This window comes from Dromiciops gliroides, chromosome 6, assembly GCF_019393635.1.
Source record: "Dromiciops gliroides isolate mDroGli1 chromosome 6, mDroGli1.pri, whole genome shotgun sequence".
Lineage (NCBI taxonomy): Eukaryota > Metazoa > Chordata > Mammalia > Microbiotheria > Microbiotheriidae > Dromiciops > Dromiciops gliroides.
The window spans coordinates 162,165,691-162,183,066 of NC_057866.1; the positions used below are offsets into that span (position 1 = coordinate 162,165,691).

General features: G+C 39.8%; 1 protein-coding gene across 1 annotated transcript in view; it reads left to right on the forward strand.

Moving 5' to 3' along the window:
- ARHGAP10 (Rho GTPase activating protein 10) overlaps positions 1-17,376 on the forward strand; it is a 369,896-nt gene that overhangs the window by 188,239 nt on the left and 164,281 nt on the right. Inside the window, exons 11-13 of the mRNA XM_043973392.1 lie at positions 2,936-3,017; positions 9,198-9,240; positions 11,256-11,321. Coding sequence (XP_043829327.1) covers positions 2,936-3,017; positions 9,198-9,240; positions 11,256-11,321 — 191 coding nt within the window. The remainder of the gene's footprint in view (positions 1-2,935; positions 3,018-9,197; positions 9,241-11,255; positions 11,322-17,376) is intronic.

The window sequence follows — 17,376 nt, forward strand, 5'->3', positions numbered from 1 at the left end:
CGATTTCTGTTGCATATACAGGTTGTCGTGCCTCTGTGCTTGTATGATTTATTTCATCAGCTCATATTGTGTTATTGGCCTTCATTTGAGTACAGATAATATATTATTATTATTATTGTCATTGTCATCATTCAGTTTCTGTCGTGGTTTGATATTTAACTGCAGGCAAGTATGGTGGTAGCTTCATCTAAAGCATCAGTTAATTTTTTGTAGTTTCTTCCTCCCTCCCTATATATGCCAGGGAGAATTAGTACTTAGAGTCCCAGATCCTTTATATTTTACAAAATTAGTTCTTTCCAAATTTTAAATCACCAGGTAACCCCCTTTGCTCTAACCACATCTTGTTTTTATGTTTGTCACATCAGTGACCATAATCCAGGACGTTAATTTATCACAGATTTCTTAAGTTTTAAATTTCTCTTTTGGCCAGAACTTCCTTTATGTGTGTAAAAAGTACACTTGCCCTAATAACCATCTCCTTCAGGGAGCAGAGAGTGGAAATAAAAATTGTGGGCAGTCAAGAATGTTTAAAGTTAAAGAAAGCCATATCAAAATTTGGATGCTCTTCCTTTAACTTTCTGTGATTAACCTCCAGAAATTCCTTGTTTGTGAACATATGGAATTTCAAGTTCCTGAACTGCAGTTTCTACATTTTGCTCATTCTAAAGTTCTTTTGAACAAGAAAAATGTATTTTACACCTAATTTTCTTTTGTAATTTTCATTTTGCCAAGAGTCATTACTAGGGTGGGGGTAATTAGGGTATTGCTCTAGGTGGCTGAAATTCCGAGGGCATTGATAACACTTGGAGTCCTTAAGTACCATTGGAATAAATGAGCTTAATACACCTAATTAGCAAGACTAATTGGTTAAAAGAGGAAGCTCTGTGCACATTTCGTCTACCACCTAATGTATCCTCACAGTGGCTATAGTATTCTTTCCACACCAGTGGGGAGCGTCCTGGGGCCTCTCTCTCTCTGTCTGTCTCAACTGAATTTATATTTAAAGTCCTGTGGACATTTTGTACCATTCTCCCAGAACATTTTGTACTGTTTGTCCAATCAGATGTCCCCAAAGAATCTGACTAAAATGCTCTCTCTTATTATTATTTATTTTGCTTTTTTCCTAAGTCTTATTCAATACTATACGGGGAAAAAAATCACAAAATTTTAGGGAGTTTCCTTTCTAGATTAATTTATCTGCCATCTAAGATGCTATATGGTAGCATTCTCCAGCACCATGAGACCCCTCATATAAATAGTCTAATTTCATGTTCTCAGTTAATTGACGTGAAGAAAAATGTTCTTTCCTGTAATTATAATTAACTCCCCTGAGCCTGGTGTGGCTTACTCTGAATGAGGGCCAGAATTTTAAAACCTAAGGCAAGGGCTTTTAAGACTATTTTGATGGGCTAGATATTTTACCTTGCTCCTACCCTCCAAAAGGACACTATGAACTACAGAGATGGAGGTAGTTAAACTCTCTAATTTTGGAGATATGGCACCAAAATGATGTTTTGAGCAGAGTCCAGATAATTTCAGAAATTTTGAAAAAGTAGGTGTGAGACTAAAAGAGTGAGAGAAATTAAAACAGTAATAACATCTGAAAATGTATAAGATTGTCAAAGCACTTTATTCCTATTCACTCATTTAGTCTTCTCAACAATCCTGTGAGGTTGGCACTACAGGCTTTATCACCCCATTTTGTAGATGAGTCAGCTTCGAGCGAAGGTCTTTGCTTGTGGTCACATAGCTCTTAAATGTTAGAGCGGATTTGAACCCTTGACTCCAAATCTGGTGTTCTTTTGGTTTGTTTGTTTTGCAGGGCAATGAAGGTTAAGTGACTTTCTCAGGGTCACACAGCTAGTAAGTGTTAAGTGTCTGAGGCCAGATTTGAACTCAGGTTCTCCTGAATCCAGGGCTGGTGCTTTTATCTACTGTGCCACCTAGCTGCCCCCTATTTTCATACCATACTCAAACATGAATGGGGTTTGGGGTGGACAAGTGGATGGATACCTGCAAGCACATGTCACTGTGTGGTGTGGAGTCAGTAGATTATATAATGATTCATAATACTGGTTTCTTAACTGACCTAGTACCAATACCTTAACCTTTTTACACTTCAGCATCATAATCTGTGATATGAAGCCTGTTGGATGAGAATTGATAAAAACAACTTGATAGACCAGGTGAAGTCATTTTTGAGATTAAAATTATTCTCTGAAAATGTCTATGATTATGATTATGGACCCACAGTGACTTTATTGTGTGGTTGAAAAGGGGATGAAACAGTCACATAAATGGGAAGCTTGTGAAAGAGGCATTAGGGCAGAATGGATAGAGAGCCTATCTTGGTGTTGGGAGACCTGGATTTAAGTTCTAGCTCTGACATGTAACTCACTTAGTGACCCTGGGTAAATCATTTAACCATTTCACTACTCTAGGAAACCATGTTACAGATGAATTGCTTCTCTTTATTGGTGGAAGCAACTTCTTCCAAAAGGGGGGGGGGGGAACTTAGTTAAAACAGAGTCTCTATCAGTGGAAAAACAATTCATTTTCACTGTCTTTCATCTTGTTTTAGCATTTTCTCTTGCTGTTTTATTGCAGATTTTGCCATCTAGATCTTTGTGAGACAGATTCATTTTGGTCCCTTGATAAAGCCAACAAAAAAGACGTCTCATTATTTAGGAAGTAAATCATAAGTAATGAATAAGGATTCTCCTCACCTCCCACTCCTCAGCCTTTCCCAATCATTGGAGTCACCTGGCAGAATTTCCCTCCATTTGTGGATGGACTAAGTTTAGAACAAGCAGTTCAACTCGGCCATGGTGAACAATATCGGGATTTGAGAACATGGGAACTGCGATGATGGCCAGCTTTAGTAGGCAGTACTAATATGCTTTTCTTCCTTTTGTTTTATTTTTTAAATTTTCAGACCTGGAATTCCTATGACTATGCAGGCATTTTCAGAAGAAGAACGGAAGCAATGGATGGAAGCCCTGGGAGGAAAAGAAGCTGTAAGGGTTTATTAATAGCATCATTAAAAATACTTCAAGTACTATGGAGTGAACTATAGTTAGTTTTCATTTATCCTGACGTGTGTGTGTGTGTGTGTGTGTGTGTGTGTGTGTGTGTCCCTTTTCAAGACTATAGTCAGGTCTTTAATGATGGAGACTTATGGGGATGAGCATTATTCTCAGTTAGGTGTAAGTGCCATTGATTTCATGGGCTTGGGCCATCCAGCTTCTCCTTACTGTGTATCGGTTGTATGCTCCATTTTAGGAAGAACATGGCAAAACCAGAAAGCATGTAGAAATGGGCAACCAAGATTGCAAAGAGCCTGAAATTCATGCCATATGAGCATAGATTGAAGAAACTTATGGGGTAGGACTAGGTGGTGCAGTGGTTAGAGCACTGGGCCTGGAGTCAGGAAGACTCATCTTCCTGACTTCAAATCAGGCCTCAGATATGTACTAACTAGGTGACCCTGGGCAAGTCACTCCACTCTGTTTGCCTTAGTTTCCTCATCTGTCAGATGAACTAGAGAAGGAAATGGCAAACAATCCCAGTATCTTTGCCAGGAAAACCCCAAATGGGGTCATGCAGAGTTAGACAGGACTAAAAAATGAGCTTGGATAAGAGATGACTTGGGGGCCATGATAACTGTCTCCATATATTTGAAGGGTTGTTGTGATGTGATGTGGAAAAGAGAATAGAGTCTTGTTCTGCTTGGTTCCCAAGGACATGAATAGGAGCCATGGGTATAAGTTGAGAAGAGACACATTTAGGCTTGATGTAAGGAATATATCAATTAAAACAAAACAATTAATCAATTAAAGTTATTTAAAAGCAGAATGAGTTGCTTTGGTGGGAGCAGATTCCCCTTCCCTGGAGGTCTACAAGGGAAGGCTGAAAGGCCACAGGTACCTTCTGTGGTTATGTGGAATGATTTATTAGAAACATGGCTAATATAACATGTTATGACTTTATGTAGTTCACATCACTTTGGAAGTTCACATGCTATGAACTTGAAGTTATCCATTAGGTTTGTATTCAACAAATCCAATGCAACTGTCACCTGTGGACATAACTACTTTTCTTGTTATTACCATCAACATTATTGTTGTTATTAAAAGTGTCTCAACTGATTCTCAATTTCATTATATAATCCATAAGATTCTCAACTCAGGTCCTGATTCTATAGTTTATAAACCAGTTGGTAGCTTCAAGCTATCTTCACATCTCCCATTGCAGTCCTCTGTGGACTTATGTGAAAAGGATTTTGTGGATAGGTACAGACCCAGCTGAGTTCAGAAGTAAGGAAGGAGCATGGTTTGCTGTTAGAAAAGGAATGTATCCTGTTGTATTCTGTCAGGTGGAGTGGGAGATGAAGTGTGCAGAAATGACCTGTGGAATTAATGTGACTCGTGCAGGCATTTCTTATCTAAGGCACAGGCAAGAAGTCATTTGGATAAGAAGGAGCAGAGAGTAATTAATAGGATGAGATCACGAACAGGAACTTAATTTTATGTATGAGTCACCTGCTGCATTGTGTAGCCTCTGAAGAGGAGAATGTGGAGACCGAGGCAACATAGAAGAACAATTCTTGGGTTTTTGTGTATTACTGGATGGAAAAGGCTGATCAGTAGAAGGCTTCCACAGATCCAGTCTAAAGTCATTAGACCTTGGACCAGTACCATTACTGTGGGAATAGAAAGACCTGGACAAATTTGGGAGATAGTTCGGGGGAGGCTACCATCAGTAGTTGTTGATATGGGAGGTGCATTAGAAAGAGTCAAGATCATCCCTTGGTTTACAGCTAGGTTTCTAAGTAGATAGAATATTCAACTTAGAGTCAGGAATACATGATTTCACATCCTGTCTTGGCCACTTAATAGTTGTCTAACTCTGAGCAAGTCACTTAGCCTCTGTCTTAGTTTCCTCATCTGTGAATTGAGAACAACAAAAGTACCTGCTTCATAGATTTGTTTTGAGGATCAAATGGCTTTACACATGTAAGGTTTTATAAACTTTATATTGCTTTATAAATTTTATTATTATTATTAGCACCATCTTCATTTAGAGGGTGAATTGCTTGATGGTACCATTGAACTTCATTAAGAAGGAAATAACTGGTCAGGTCAGCAAGCATTTATTAAGCACCTACTATGTGCCAGGTACTCTGCTAAGTACAGGGTAGGTGTGAAAAGGAAGAAATTTAACTTTTTTGGAAAATAAATTCTGCCTGTGAGCAGTTTTGTCAATATATGTCTTATTTTTGTAGGAGCCTTCTTTATTCTAGATAATTCTGCTGTTTGTCCTTTATTTTTTTCATGCAGAAGATGTTTACTAATTACATTATCTAAAAGATCCATTCCCACCAGTCTACTCCACCTTGCCTTCCTAAATATACTGAAAATGATAGTTAATTTATTAGAACAAAGCCAACTACCAGTGGTCAGTAAACAGGGACAATTAGTATAGTTCCCACTCCCTCCCTTTTATTCAGAAAACCTTACTTTGGGCTACAGGATTTAAATGGGATCATTTAGTTCCCCTTCCCCATCACTCCCTCTTCTTTATGGATCAAAAGACTAAAGCCCATGGAGACAAAATGATTGGCCTGTCTTATGATGCTTATGGATACTTTCTGAAAATAATGGAAATGCAAGTGTGCTCTCGTCTTTAAAAATAGTGGGATGTAGGGGCAGCTAGGTGGCATAGTGGATAAAGTACCGGCCCTGGATTCAGGAGGACCCGAGTTCAAATCTGGCCTCAGATACTTGACACGTACTAGCTGTGTGACCCTGAGCAAGTCACTTAACCCTCATTGCCCTGCAAAAAAAAAAGAAAAAAGAAAAAAAAAGAAAGAAAAGAAAAATAGTGGAATGTCAAACTGGATGAATGTCAAACTGATGGCAGCAAGGTGTGGAAAGAACTTGGCCGGGAACCCCCCATCTTTTAAGTACTATACTTATTTGATGATAGGGAATTCCCTTCCCCTCTGGAATCCTCAGTCTTCTCAGAGATAGAATGATGGCCTCAGAGGAATCTCAGGATCATAGAGCTCTAGTTGTTAGGGACCAAAGAGGCCACCAAGTCCAAACTTTTCATTTTATAAAAGAGGATCTGAAGGTCAGGGTGGTTGGTGTCAGAGGTGGGATTTGAAACCAGATTCTCTGATTTCAGAGCCAGTCTTCTTTCCCTATTACTAGTATGGTATAATGTGAAAAGAGCATGGAGTTTGAAATCATAAAGCATGGGTGACTTCGAGCAAGTTTCTTCTCTCCTCTGCCCTTCAGATTCCTCTTTTCCAAAATGGGAGTCTTGGGCTGGATCATTTCTAGGGTCCCTTCCTGCTCTTAATCCTATGACTGAATTCATTCACTATTATGTGTACTTGACAAGTTCACTGTTGGCAATGACAAATGAGTCCTCTCTCCACTATCTATTTATTCTTAATATGCCCTTGAGGTTTTTAGCAAGGTCCAGAGGGACTGATCTCGTCTTTGACAGCACCTCGTATTACTGAGATTCCAAAGCAAGCTGCTAATCCCCTCTTGTCAAGGTAAAACTAAAACTATGGGCATCTCTCCCCAGTGAATAAAGAGGTCTATTTAAAAATCAGTTTGCAGTAGAGAAGCTTCCCTGCTGCAGTCCCTGGGAAATAAATTTGCCATCATTGGCACTGTGACCTTGAAGATCCCCATCCTGACTTTTCCTGCAGAGTAAATAGCAAAACGATTAGTCCAGAGATAAGCGACAAGGCCTCCAAATATGAAAAGTCGCACTCCATATTGGTGTGAGGAAGCTTGGGCAGGGCACGTTTCTGAAGGCAGTATGCCCTCAGAATAATGAGCCAGGAGCCAAAAATCTTAAGAGCTGCTGCCTAGAGTCAGAACTCTCCTCTTTCCGATGGAGTCATTGAAATGACTGTCCATGCGCGGTGTAGCCAGAAAATGAATTCTGGGCTAGGAGTCCAAAGGGACAGTTTCTTGATCACGCTGTGTCCGAGACTACTCAATGATACCGACCTCTGTTGTTGGGAGATGTTTTGCTGTTCCGGACAAGAAGCATGATTTAACTCAGAGAAGGGAAAGTGCTGAAGGACAGTGTGAAGGAGGGAAAAGAAAAGTGGATGCAGTTATGGGATTAGAATCATAGGCTTAAAAGGCTTAGAGCTTAAAAAAAAAAAAAGGCTTGGAGCTGGGAGAGACCTTAGTGGCCATCAAGTGGAACCCCTTCATTGTCCAGAGTGGGAAATTCAAACTGAGAAGTGAAGCAACATAGCTAGTAGGTGCTTGAGATGAGGTTTGAGTGGAGAACTTAGGGACTCCAGATCCGATACCCTCTGCACTCTGCCTTGCTTCTTCTCATCACAGAATCTCAGAGGTGGGAGGGACCCTGGGAGCCTTGTCAAGCCCTTACTTGGGGGAAAAATACCTTCTACAAAACACTTGAGAAGTCATATTTTTTTATCCAGCTTTTGCTTAAAGACCTCCAAGGAGGAGGAATCCACTATCTTTTGAGGCTGTCCACTCTACTTGAAGTCAGATAAGGATAGGGACCTTAAACTTTGGGTTTTCATTGGTACTGGGGCACCTTGCATGAGAAAATACCCCTCTATCAATAGATTAACTCCTTTTTTTTTGTGAGGCAATTGGGGTTAAGTGACTTGCCCAGGGTCACACAGCTAGTAAGTGTCAAATGTCTGAGGCCGGATTTGAATTCAGGTCCTCCTGACTCCAGGGCCGGTGCTCTATCCACTGCACCACCTAGCTGCCCCAGATTAACTCCTTTGTGCAATTTATCAATCAGTCATTTGTTGTCCATAGCATGGTGAGGTTAAAAAACTTGCTGAGGCTCACATAGCTCGCATATTTGGGAGGTGCTTTGCACTTTGTTGTTGTTGAGTTGTTTCCGTTGTGTCTGATTCTTCCTTGGCAAAGATGAGGGTTTGGCATTTCCTTCTCCAGCTCATTTTACAGATGAGGAAACTAAGACAAAGAGGGTGAACGACTCACGTAGGGTCACATAGCTAGCAAGTGTCTAAGGCCAGATTTTAACTTGTGAGGATGTCTTCCAAGTTCCAAGCGCAGTGCTCTATCCACTAAGCCACCCAGCTGCCCCTCTTTGGACTTAGTAGGTACATAATAAATGCTTAGTGAAAGATTGGCCTTTGTAAGGGATGACTTGAGGCTTTTTGAGCTGCAGCCAATGAGGCAGCAAGTATATGTCATGTGCTGGGACCTATGCTAATTGCTGGAGATACAGAGAAAGGCCAAAACAAACAAACAAACAAACAACCCCCCCAAACCAAAAACAAAAACCGACCAACAAACAAAACAATCTCTGCCCTCAAGGAGCTTACCTTTGAGTGGGGGGAAGTAACATGTAAATAAACAGGCACAAACAATCATGAAGAATACTACCCCCCTCCTAACAGACAGCATGGATTGATTTTATCAAGAGAGATATCGAGATTTTTGAAGGCATCCAATAAGAGAATTTGTTTTGTTTAACTATGCATATTTGTTACCAGCATTTTGTTCTCATTGGTGGTGGTGGGGCAAGAAATGGGAAGAAGAGAATATGAATGCTTATGAACAAAAAATAATTAAAAATGACTATTTACATACATGACATATGCATGTTATCTCAGAGGGGAAGGTACTAGCAGTGGTGGGAACTGGACAGGTGATCTCAAAGAGGAAAACACCGGGCCTCTTGCAGAGAGAGAAGGTGGGCTTTGAGCTGATCCTTGAAGGAAGCCAAGGAAAGTAAGAAGTGGGAGTTAAAGGCTTATGGTATGGTGTTATAAGCACTGAACTGAACGTTTCAGATTTGTAAAACCTTTGGCTTGGTTTATGAGATTCATTATACAATCCCATGCTACCCGCCTTCCTGTAGGTCTTGTTGCTGCCCTCTTTGGTAACTTTCTGTGGTGATCAGAGTGAGGCTTATAAGACTGCCTTCCATAGAGCTATATGCTATTAATGGGCTCCAGGTCGACTCGAGCAATTTGCCTTTTTGTGCATGGTTTCAGCTCATTTGACATCCTGCTGCTTCATCCGTAGCCATTCGTAATGTTTAAAAAAAAAAAAAAAGGAACTGTGTCTTTATTGTGTTTGCCCCATATGGACCCATGACTAAAGTATTTTCTCCTGTTTTTTATTTTATTTTATATATATGTATAGCTGCTTCCCTGTTTGAATAGAACCAGCCTAAGACGGGAAGGAGGTAAGTGCTAAGTCTTGTTTGCTCTCCATCGTCTGAATACACAGGGCTCATTATTGTTTCTGAAATGTGGTTCATGCTGTTCTCCCTTCTTCTCTACTTATCTAGTTTTTACCTAGTTTGTTAGAGCTTGATTCAGATTCTTACTGGCTACTGTCTTCCTCATGAACTTCTGTTGCCTCTGAAATAGTCCTCATCGTCTAGACCAGTCGTTTTCACATTTCATTATATCCTACTTTGCATTATTCCCTAACAGTCAGAAGTGTATATGTCTTAAATATTATCTTCTCAAAGGGAGTATCAACTCCCAGACTGCTGAAGTCCATGAGTAAGACTTTTCTTGTATCCTTCTCTACCCCAAGCACAGAGCTATCCAGGCACAGAGTAGGCATTCATATGTCTATAAGGGGAAGGAATGCAAGTCTTTGAATTAAAACAACAGCAACAAAACACCAAACTAAAAACAAATATTATGCTAAATTATCATCTGGAATGGGATATCATCTTGTCACGTATAGTGTGCTCAACGGAGAGAAAAATGTTAACAGTGGTATTGACTATGTACTCTTGATTTAGTAACTTGGAATTGTTTGCAGATTTCATTGTAAATGTGATCTTTGTAAGATTGGAAAGACATTTAAGATGTGAATGGCTGAGTTATAAGCTTTGGATAGATAGCATGTTCTGGTGCATAATCAATGTACAAAGGTATGTATCTAGATGAGCCTTACACCCTAAAAGAGCTTGAGCAGCATCAAATTGCTTTAGTTCCCAGATTTATTATAATGAGTTCCTTCGATGGTTGTGTCATTCATTCATTCATTCAACAACTCTGTATTGTATATCTTCTAGGTATTGGTTTGAGGGGATGGGGCAGGGTTCAAAGATGTAGAAGACACAGTATTTGCCAGTTTTGAGCTTATGAGTCTCTGTGTTATGAATATTTCTAATTGTCATTTTGGAGAAGAGCAGAGCCTTCTCATGTGAATGGGATAGTAATAGTTCACAATCAATTTATGTGTTTTGGCACTCTGAAATGATAGGTGGACCTTGGGTGGGCTATTATCCATGCTGTCCCCATTAAAACCCCAGCCAGGGTCTGCATGGAATCCCACATAGACCCTCACCTACATGCCAGGCTTTGATTGTCAAGTACTGAGATGAAATGCTGATGCCTTATTGGGTTACTAGCTTGTTATCTATTTAATGGATGGGGAGTGGCTGCCCATACCCACCTGTGCTGACTTGATCAGAATCATTAGGATTGATTTCTATTGAGACAAAAAATGTACTCTCCTTTGCAAAGGCAAATGTTTATGTGGAAGAAAAAGAAATTCCTTGGCAATCCTAGATTATTCAAATATCTAGATATGCTTGGCATATCTAAATTATTATACCCTGCCTACCGAGTGATTTTTTAGATTTTAGTTATTTTTAAAATAGCATGAAAGGTGATTAAAAACATTTGGAAGAGTTATATGAAACATGACTTCCAAAACATGAGCTTTTATTTAAAAAAAAATTCAGAGACCTTGCTTTTCTGAGCCAATTTTATGATTTGCAAAATTGAGGAAAAAAGTGAATGGCATTTGCCCCTGACCCACATTGAGGTCATGACTTTTTTTTTTAAAGGGACATTTAAGCTGCTCATTTTCTTGTCTTAATTTTTTCCACAGCTTTTGCTGGAATTTTGTACAAAATATACTTAGCCATTTTGGGATGAAGATTTTCTTGAAGAGTTTTTCATTTATTTGTTTTTCAGTGCTGAAGAAGATGGATGCTCAGTTAACAACCTACTTTAGCATTTTAAGTTGTTGTTAACAGTAAATATACTGTTACTCTGAATGTGTGCTCCAGTGAATATACTAAGATCATCAGTGTAGATCACTGCTGTAGCTCAACATGTGGCCTTTAAAAAAGAAATGGTTACATCAAAATGAGCCCAGATGTTATTTTTCCAGCTTTGTAAGGAAGAAAAATGTGTATAATTCATGATGTGCTTAACATTTTCCTTTTAGGTGCACAACTGGATAAGATCGGATTCACAATTCTCAGAAAATGCATTCGTGCTGTTGAAACACGAGGTAACATGACTGTCTGTCTGAATCCCTTTATTCATTAAAGGATATGGGTATTTAAAAGATCTGACACGCATTGAGAATGCACCCTGCTTTTGAAAAGGACAGGGCATGTTGATTTAAGTGCATCAGAGTAGAAGAAATAAATAGGCAAGTGTCCTTCACTGTAAAGCTGAGAATCATGGGGCACTACCCTCCCCAAAGACCTAGAACTGGGTCTAATTCACTGAATGGTGGAGACGTGTGGTGGAGGTCAACAGGTAACATATAACAAAGAGGGGCTGTTAAGAATCCGAGTAAAGATGTCATCAGAGAAATGTTGGACTAGAAAAGATGATGTGCTGATCATGAGTTGACAGTGAAAAATCACTACTGGCTTGCCCTGTGCTCCATTGGTATCCTTGTGATATCAGGAGGAGTGGAGGAAGCTCATTGGGGGACCTGGTGTGGTGGTGAACTTATGGGAGGACATGTACTAGACCCACCCAAGAGGGGCAGGCATGGCTGAGTTATGTGGTGTTACAGAGAATATCCACATCAGTGAACTTCCAGGCCCATTCACATATTGGAGATTGCCTTCTTCCTGCTCTTAGCTGGTCATTTATTTTGTGACACAGGGAACATCTTTCTTCTTCCCTTTCATCTTTTTTTCCTTAGTAAAAACTTGGAAGCCATTTTAAAACTAAGGCCCATTTGCAATTCAGTTTTTAGAAGAGCATTTATTTAGTGCCTCCTGTGTGCTAGGCACTGGGTAAACAAAGACACTGGGAATACAAAGATAAAATTTGTTATCTTTGCTACTAAAAAGGTATAATCTAGGAGAGGATTAGTTTTTTTTTTAAATCTTGATTTGCATATATATGAAATGCATAATGAGAGGTCAGACAGAATGCTATAAGAGGTTTGAAGAAGATAAGGATCATGTCTAGCCTAGGCTTTCTGGGAAAACTTTGGAGGAGGTGATACTTATGAAAGGCCATGATGGAAGGAAAGGATTTCAAAAGATGGTGATGATTGGGAGGACCTTTCTCAGGCATGGGACTTGGTGTGTACAAATGTGTAGAGGCAAGAGAGGACAGAGTGAGGTTGGGGAATGGTGAGTAGTAACTGGACCAGAATATAAAGGGAAACCAAAGAAGTAGTGTTGAAACACCAGTATGTGTCGCCATAGTTTTTAGCCACCAATATATAATTAGCTTGTATGCTCCTCAATATACTCTTTGGGGGGGGGGGGGGCAATGAGCATTAAGTGACTTGCCCAGGGTCACACAGCCAGTAAGTGTCTGAGGCCAGATTTGAACTCAGGTCCTCCTGAATCCAGGGCCACCTAGCTTCCCCCCCACACACACACAGCACCATATACTCTTTTTTTTTTAAATTTTTATTTTTTTGGTGAGGCAATTGGGGCTGAATGACTTGTCCAGGGTCACACAGCTAGTAAGTGTTAAGTGTCTGAGGCCAGATTTGAACTCAGGTCCTCCTGAATCCAGGGCCGGTGCTTTATCCACTGCGCCATCTAGCTGCCCCCCACCATATACTCTTAAGAAAAGACACATCTGTGCAAGTGCTTGAAGGTTCTTTTTATGCATACTGTAGTTTTAAGAAGGTCCTTGTACTTTGTTCACCATGCAAGCAAACCGAGGGCATCTAAACATTTCACCATTGTGAAATTGAGTTTTTCAAAGGGCCTGATTCATTAGAGGTTGAAATCCTATTTGTCCAGGGACTTTGCAAGGCAGGGATAAGCAGAATGTTTGCCTTACTCCTGTATTATACATCCCTGTTCCTCTAGATTTAGACAACATCACAGGGGACAGCCAGCCAGTCCCATTTTCTGTGAAACCAAGCCTTTGTCATAAAGCCAAGGCTGCCACCTGTGAAATTAGAATGCTGGGTAACAGACATACAAGTTGCTTTGTGATTTGGGTGTGTGCCCATTCATAAGAAAACCCCACATTTCAAAAAGCCTTTTCTCCCTGACTTTTTAAACAATACAGGCTGAAGAATTTTCATTCATTTCTGGCTACATTGGATTGGAACTGACAACTTCCTTCCTGTTCCCCAGTCTTTCCAGCTTTCTGTAAAAATTGTAAACAGTTTTCCAGTGCTCCTCACCATGCACATCTTCATTGTTGTTGTTTTTGTTGTTGTTCACAGCTAGTAAATGGACAGATTTTCATTTTCCCCTTTGTATGTGTTTGTTGTTCAATTAAAAATGGAAAGGGCATCATTCTCTAAAAGGCACTTTTATACTTTTTCCTTAGAAGTTTATGTATGTAGAGGTAAAATACCTGTTTTTTCCTGGGCCACCTCATGGGTGTGTGCAGTTTATCAGAAGGCTGTGTGTCCTCCAGTGAGTAGACATAAGTGAGCTTGCATACCATGTGGGGATATTTTTCTAGAGAAAAATACATTTTTCTTTCTACAAATCTCTTATTAGATGTTTTTTTTTTAAAAAAAAAGCAAATATGTTTTCTTTCTCAATCCCTCTGATCCCAGAGATTTTTTTGTTTTGTTACAAGAAGCTATTGCTTTTAATGGAAAGAGAAGGAACAATGGGGAACAAGGGAAGGCAATGAACATTTATTTAAGCCCCTATTAGGTGCCAGTCATTGTGTTAAGCATTTTGCAAATATTATCTCACCATTTTATCAAAACAATTGTGAGCATAGATATAGTAAGAAGAGGGGAGACCAGAGTTTGTGACTAGGTAGCAATCCCTTTTAAAACGTGAAAGACCTTATAATACAACCAGTCACTCTTCTCCCACAGCTGTGAAATGTCTTCATCAATAGGTTGTTTCTAGTGTCCCCCTTCTCCCAACCCTATTCAGCCATATCCTGGTCATTCTCCATCTTGTATTCTTCTCTTGTGAATTTCAGTCTCTGCCTTAGTCCTAGTCTGCCCTCTTTTTCCCATCACCAGAGGTATTTATTAAATGTCAACTGTATGCTGTTCCAAGCTTGATTGTCCCATATATTGAGAATAATCTAATTAGCCTGCTTATTTCCTTTCCTAGTGTGTTTAAAAATAGTAATATGGCATCACAGGGTCATAGATTTAGTGAGTCAGGGGTCCTCAGAGGCTCTCTAGTCTAAGCTTACTTTATAGATGAAGAACATTAAGCCCAAAGAAGTTATTTGATATGCCCATGGTCACATAGAACACAGTGCTTAACTTATTACATTCTTCTTATTTAGCTTCTTCTGTCAGTGAGATGAAATATAGCCTGAACGACAGAGGGATGCCCTTTGTAGTTAGGGAGACCTGGATTTTGGTCTTGCATCTGAATCACATTAGCTACTTGTGACTAGGCAAGTCCCTTAAACTCAGTGTCACAAATTCTAATAGAAGATACAAACAAATTTTCCATTTGCTTCAAAAGAAGGAGATACATATTAGGGAATAATGAAAAAAATGTAAGTTACAAAACTGCAGTGAGAATGGTAAATTGGATTATTGTCAGATTGGAGGGTAGCTGTTAGATTGGAGAAAGCTGCCAGGTGAGCTTTGATTGAAAAGAAGGGAAGAATAAAGTTTGGCAGAAAGGAGAGCCATACCTTTTATTTACAGAATTGTCTTGGACAAGTCACTTGATCTGTGTAGGTCTCTTGTTTTTTCATCTACCAAATGCCCAGTGTGGAATAGTGGAAAGAACACTGGATTTGGAAATTAAGGATCTGAATTCAGATAGTAACATCGCAACTTGCTAATTTTATGACCTATGAATGAATGAACTGGGGAAAAAAAAAAAAACCTTTATTAAGTACTTATGTGCCAAGCTCTGTACTAGGGATACAAGTAGGAAGAGCTAGCTTGTTTTTGCTAACCCTCATTTCACCCTTGCTTTGACATTGCTGTGGGTCTAGACTCATAGAGCTTGCAGTGGGAGGGAGTGGAAGGGGAAAAGGGAGAGGAGGGAGAAGGATTACCTATGGATAGTAATGAAAAGAGGAAAAGAATCACAAAAGATACAGTTAGATGTGGGTAAACCAGGGTTTGAAGGCCAAAGAAACCAAGGTCATTCAGGTCAGCAAGGAAGAAATATTTATTAAGTGCTTACTATATGCCATGCATTGAGCTAAGTGCTCGTTGTTCAAAGAAAGGCAAAAGAGTCTCTCCCACCAGGAGGCTCACAATCTTATGAAGGAAATGGCATGCAAACAATTGTATACAAATAAAATATATGCAAATTAATGGAAGATAATCTCAGAAGGCACTAACAATAAGGAAGGCTCCTTGTAGAAGGTAGGATTATAGTTGTCTTCTAGGAGGACAGAAGGCAGAGGCGAGGTGGGAGGGAATTCCAGACATCTGGGACAGCCCGTGGAAATGACTGGAATCAGAAGATGGAGGCCTTGTTTAAAGAACAAGAAGACCATCGTCTCTGGAATGTAGAGTATGTGCAGGTCACTAAGGTCTAAGAAGGCTGAAAAAAGCCAGAGTGTGAAGGGCTTTAAAAGGCAATCAGAAGATTTTGGATTTGATCCTGGAAACAATCAGGAGATACCAGGGTTTATTAAGTAGGGGTGGGGGATGAAAAGGTCAGACCTCCCCTTCAGGATGATCACTTTGATGGCTTGGTGGAGGTGGATGGACTGGGGAGAGACCAACCAGCTGGCTATGGTAATATTCCAGGTCTGAGGTGATAAGGGTCAGCACCAGGGCTGGGGCAGTGTTGAAGGAGACTATGGAGAATATTTACAAAGGTGTTTTTCAAGGTAGAATCAACAGAACTTAGCAACAGAGTGAACATTTTGAGGTAGAGCTGAGGGACTGATTGGGAAGATCGTGATGCTCTTGATGGTAAAAGAATGTTTGGAGGAGGAGAGGGTTTGGGGCAGGGTTGGGGGGGGTGATAAATGAGTTTTGAATATGTTGAGTTTAAAATGTGGATAAGTATTAAAAATATTTTTGTTTCATGTGGAAGGTGAAGGAGGCAAATTTCAAGCCACTCTGGTGGTAACTCCTCTCACCCATCCTATCCATACTTACTCTCCATTGACTATCATCTATTGACTCCTTTCTTTCAATATGCCTTGTAGCACTTATACTCTATTGTGTCCTAAGTCACATTTTATTTTCCTCTTTCTTGTAATTGGATTTTACTTTGTCCTAAAGATACCTAATCCTCTGAAGGCTTCCTCCTTCGAAGCCTTGTAAAGGCTTTTCTTTAAACTCAGTGAGGGAGGTGAGTGACATCAGCCTTCTCCTAGCTCTTCATTGTTCCTGCTGGACCTTCAAAACATCCTTCCTGAACTTTCTTCCCAACCTCAACTGCTTAGCTACTTCATTGTACTACCAGATGACCCCTTGTTCTTGTAACATTTAGCTACATATGCCCTGTTTTGTTAAGACTGTGAATCACTCTCATCCCACTTTCCTTCCCCTATATCTCACTGGGCATGAGTTTCCCTTCCCTGTTATCCTTCCTCTATTTCCCTAAATATAGATCTTCAAACCTATCTTCTCTTTTTTTTCCTCCCTTTTCTCAGAGGAAATGTTTGGGGTTTTTTTCTTCTCCTTTTCAAAGCCCATAAATTTGTACTTTCAATCCAATCCTGTCCTCTTCTGTTCATATTGGAAAACTAGGAAACTATTTCTCTCTTTTTATCTTCATTCTCTTCCCCAAAGGTTCATATCCTGGTTTGTTTGTTTGTTTCCTTTAAGATGATCTTTGAAAGATATGTCCCTGTAGTACTCTCCAGATACTGTCCTATTTCTGTTTTCTTTTTTTTTGGTCAAGATTTTTGAATGAGGTTTTCATTTCCTCACCACATTAAACTTCCTGTACTCTGCCCTATCCCCCCTTCAGTTTAGTGAAAGTTATTTTTCACAGGTTAATTGACAAACCTAGTTTTTCCTCAGTCTTCTCTCTCCTTGGTCTTTTAGCATATAAAACAGTTAATCACCCTTTCCTTCTGGAGACTCTTTCTTCCCTTAACTTATATGAAAATACATTTCTGCTTGTCCTACCAGTCCTACCTTCTTCATGTGTTAGGTTTTTTTTTCCCTTCTCACTCTCTAAACATGAGCTTCTCCTAAGGTTCAATTCTCAGTT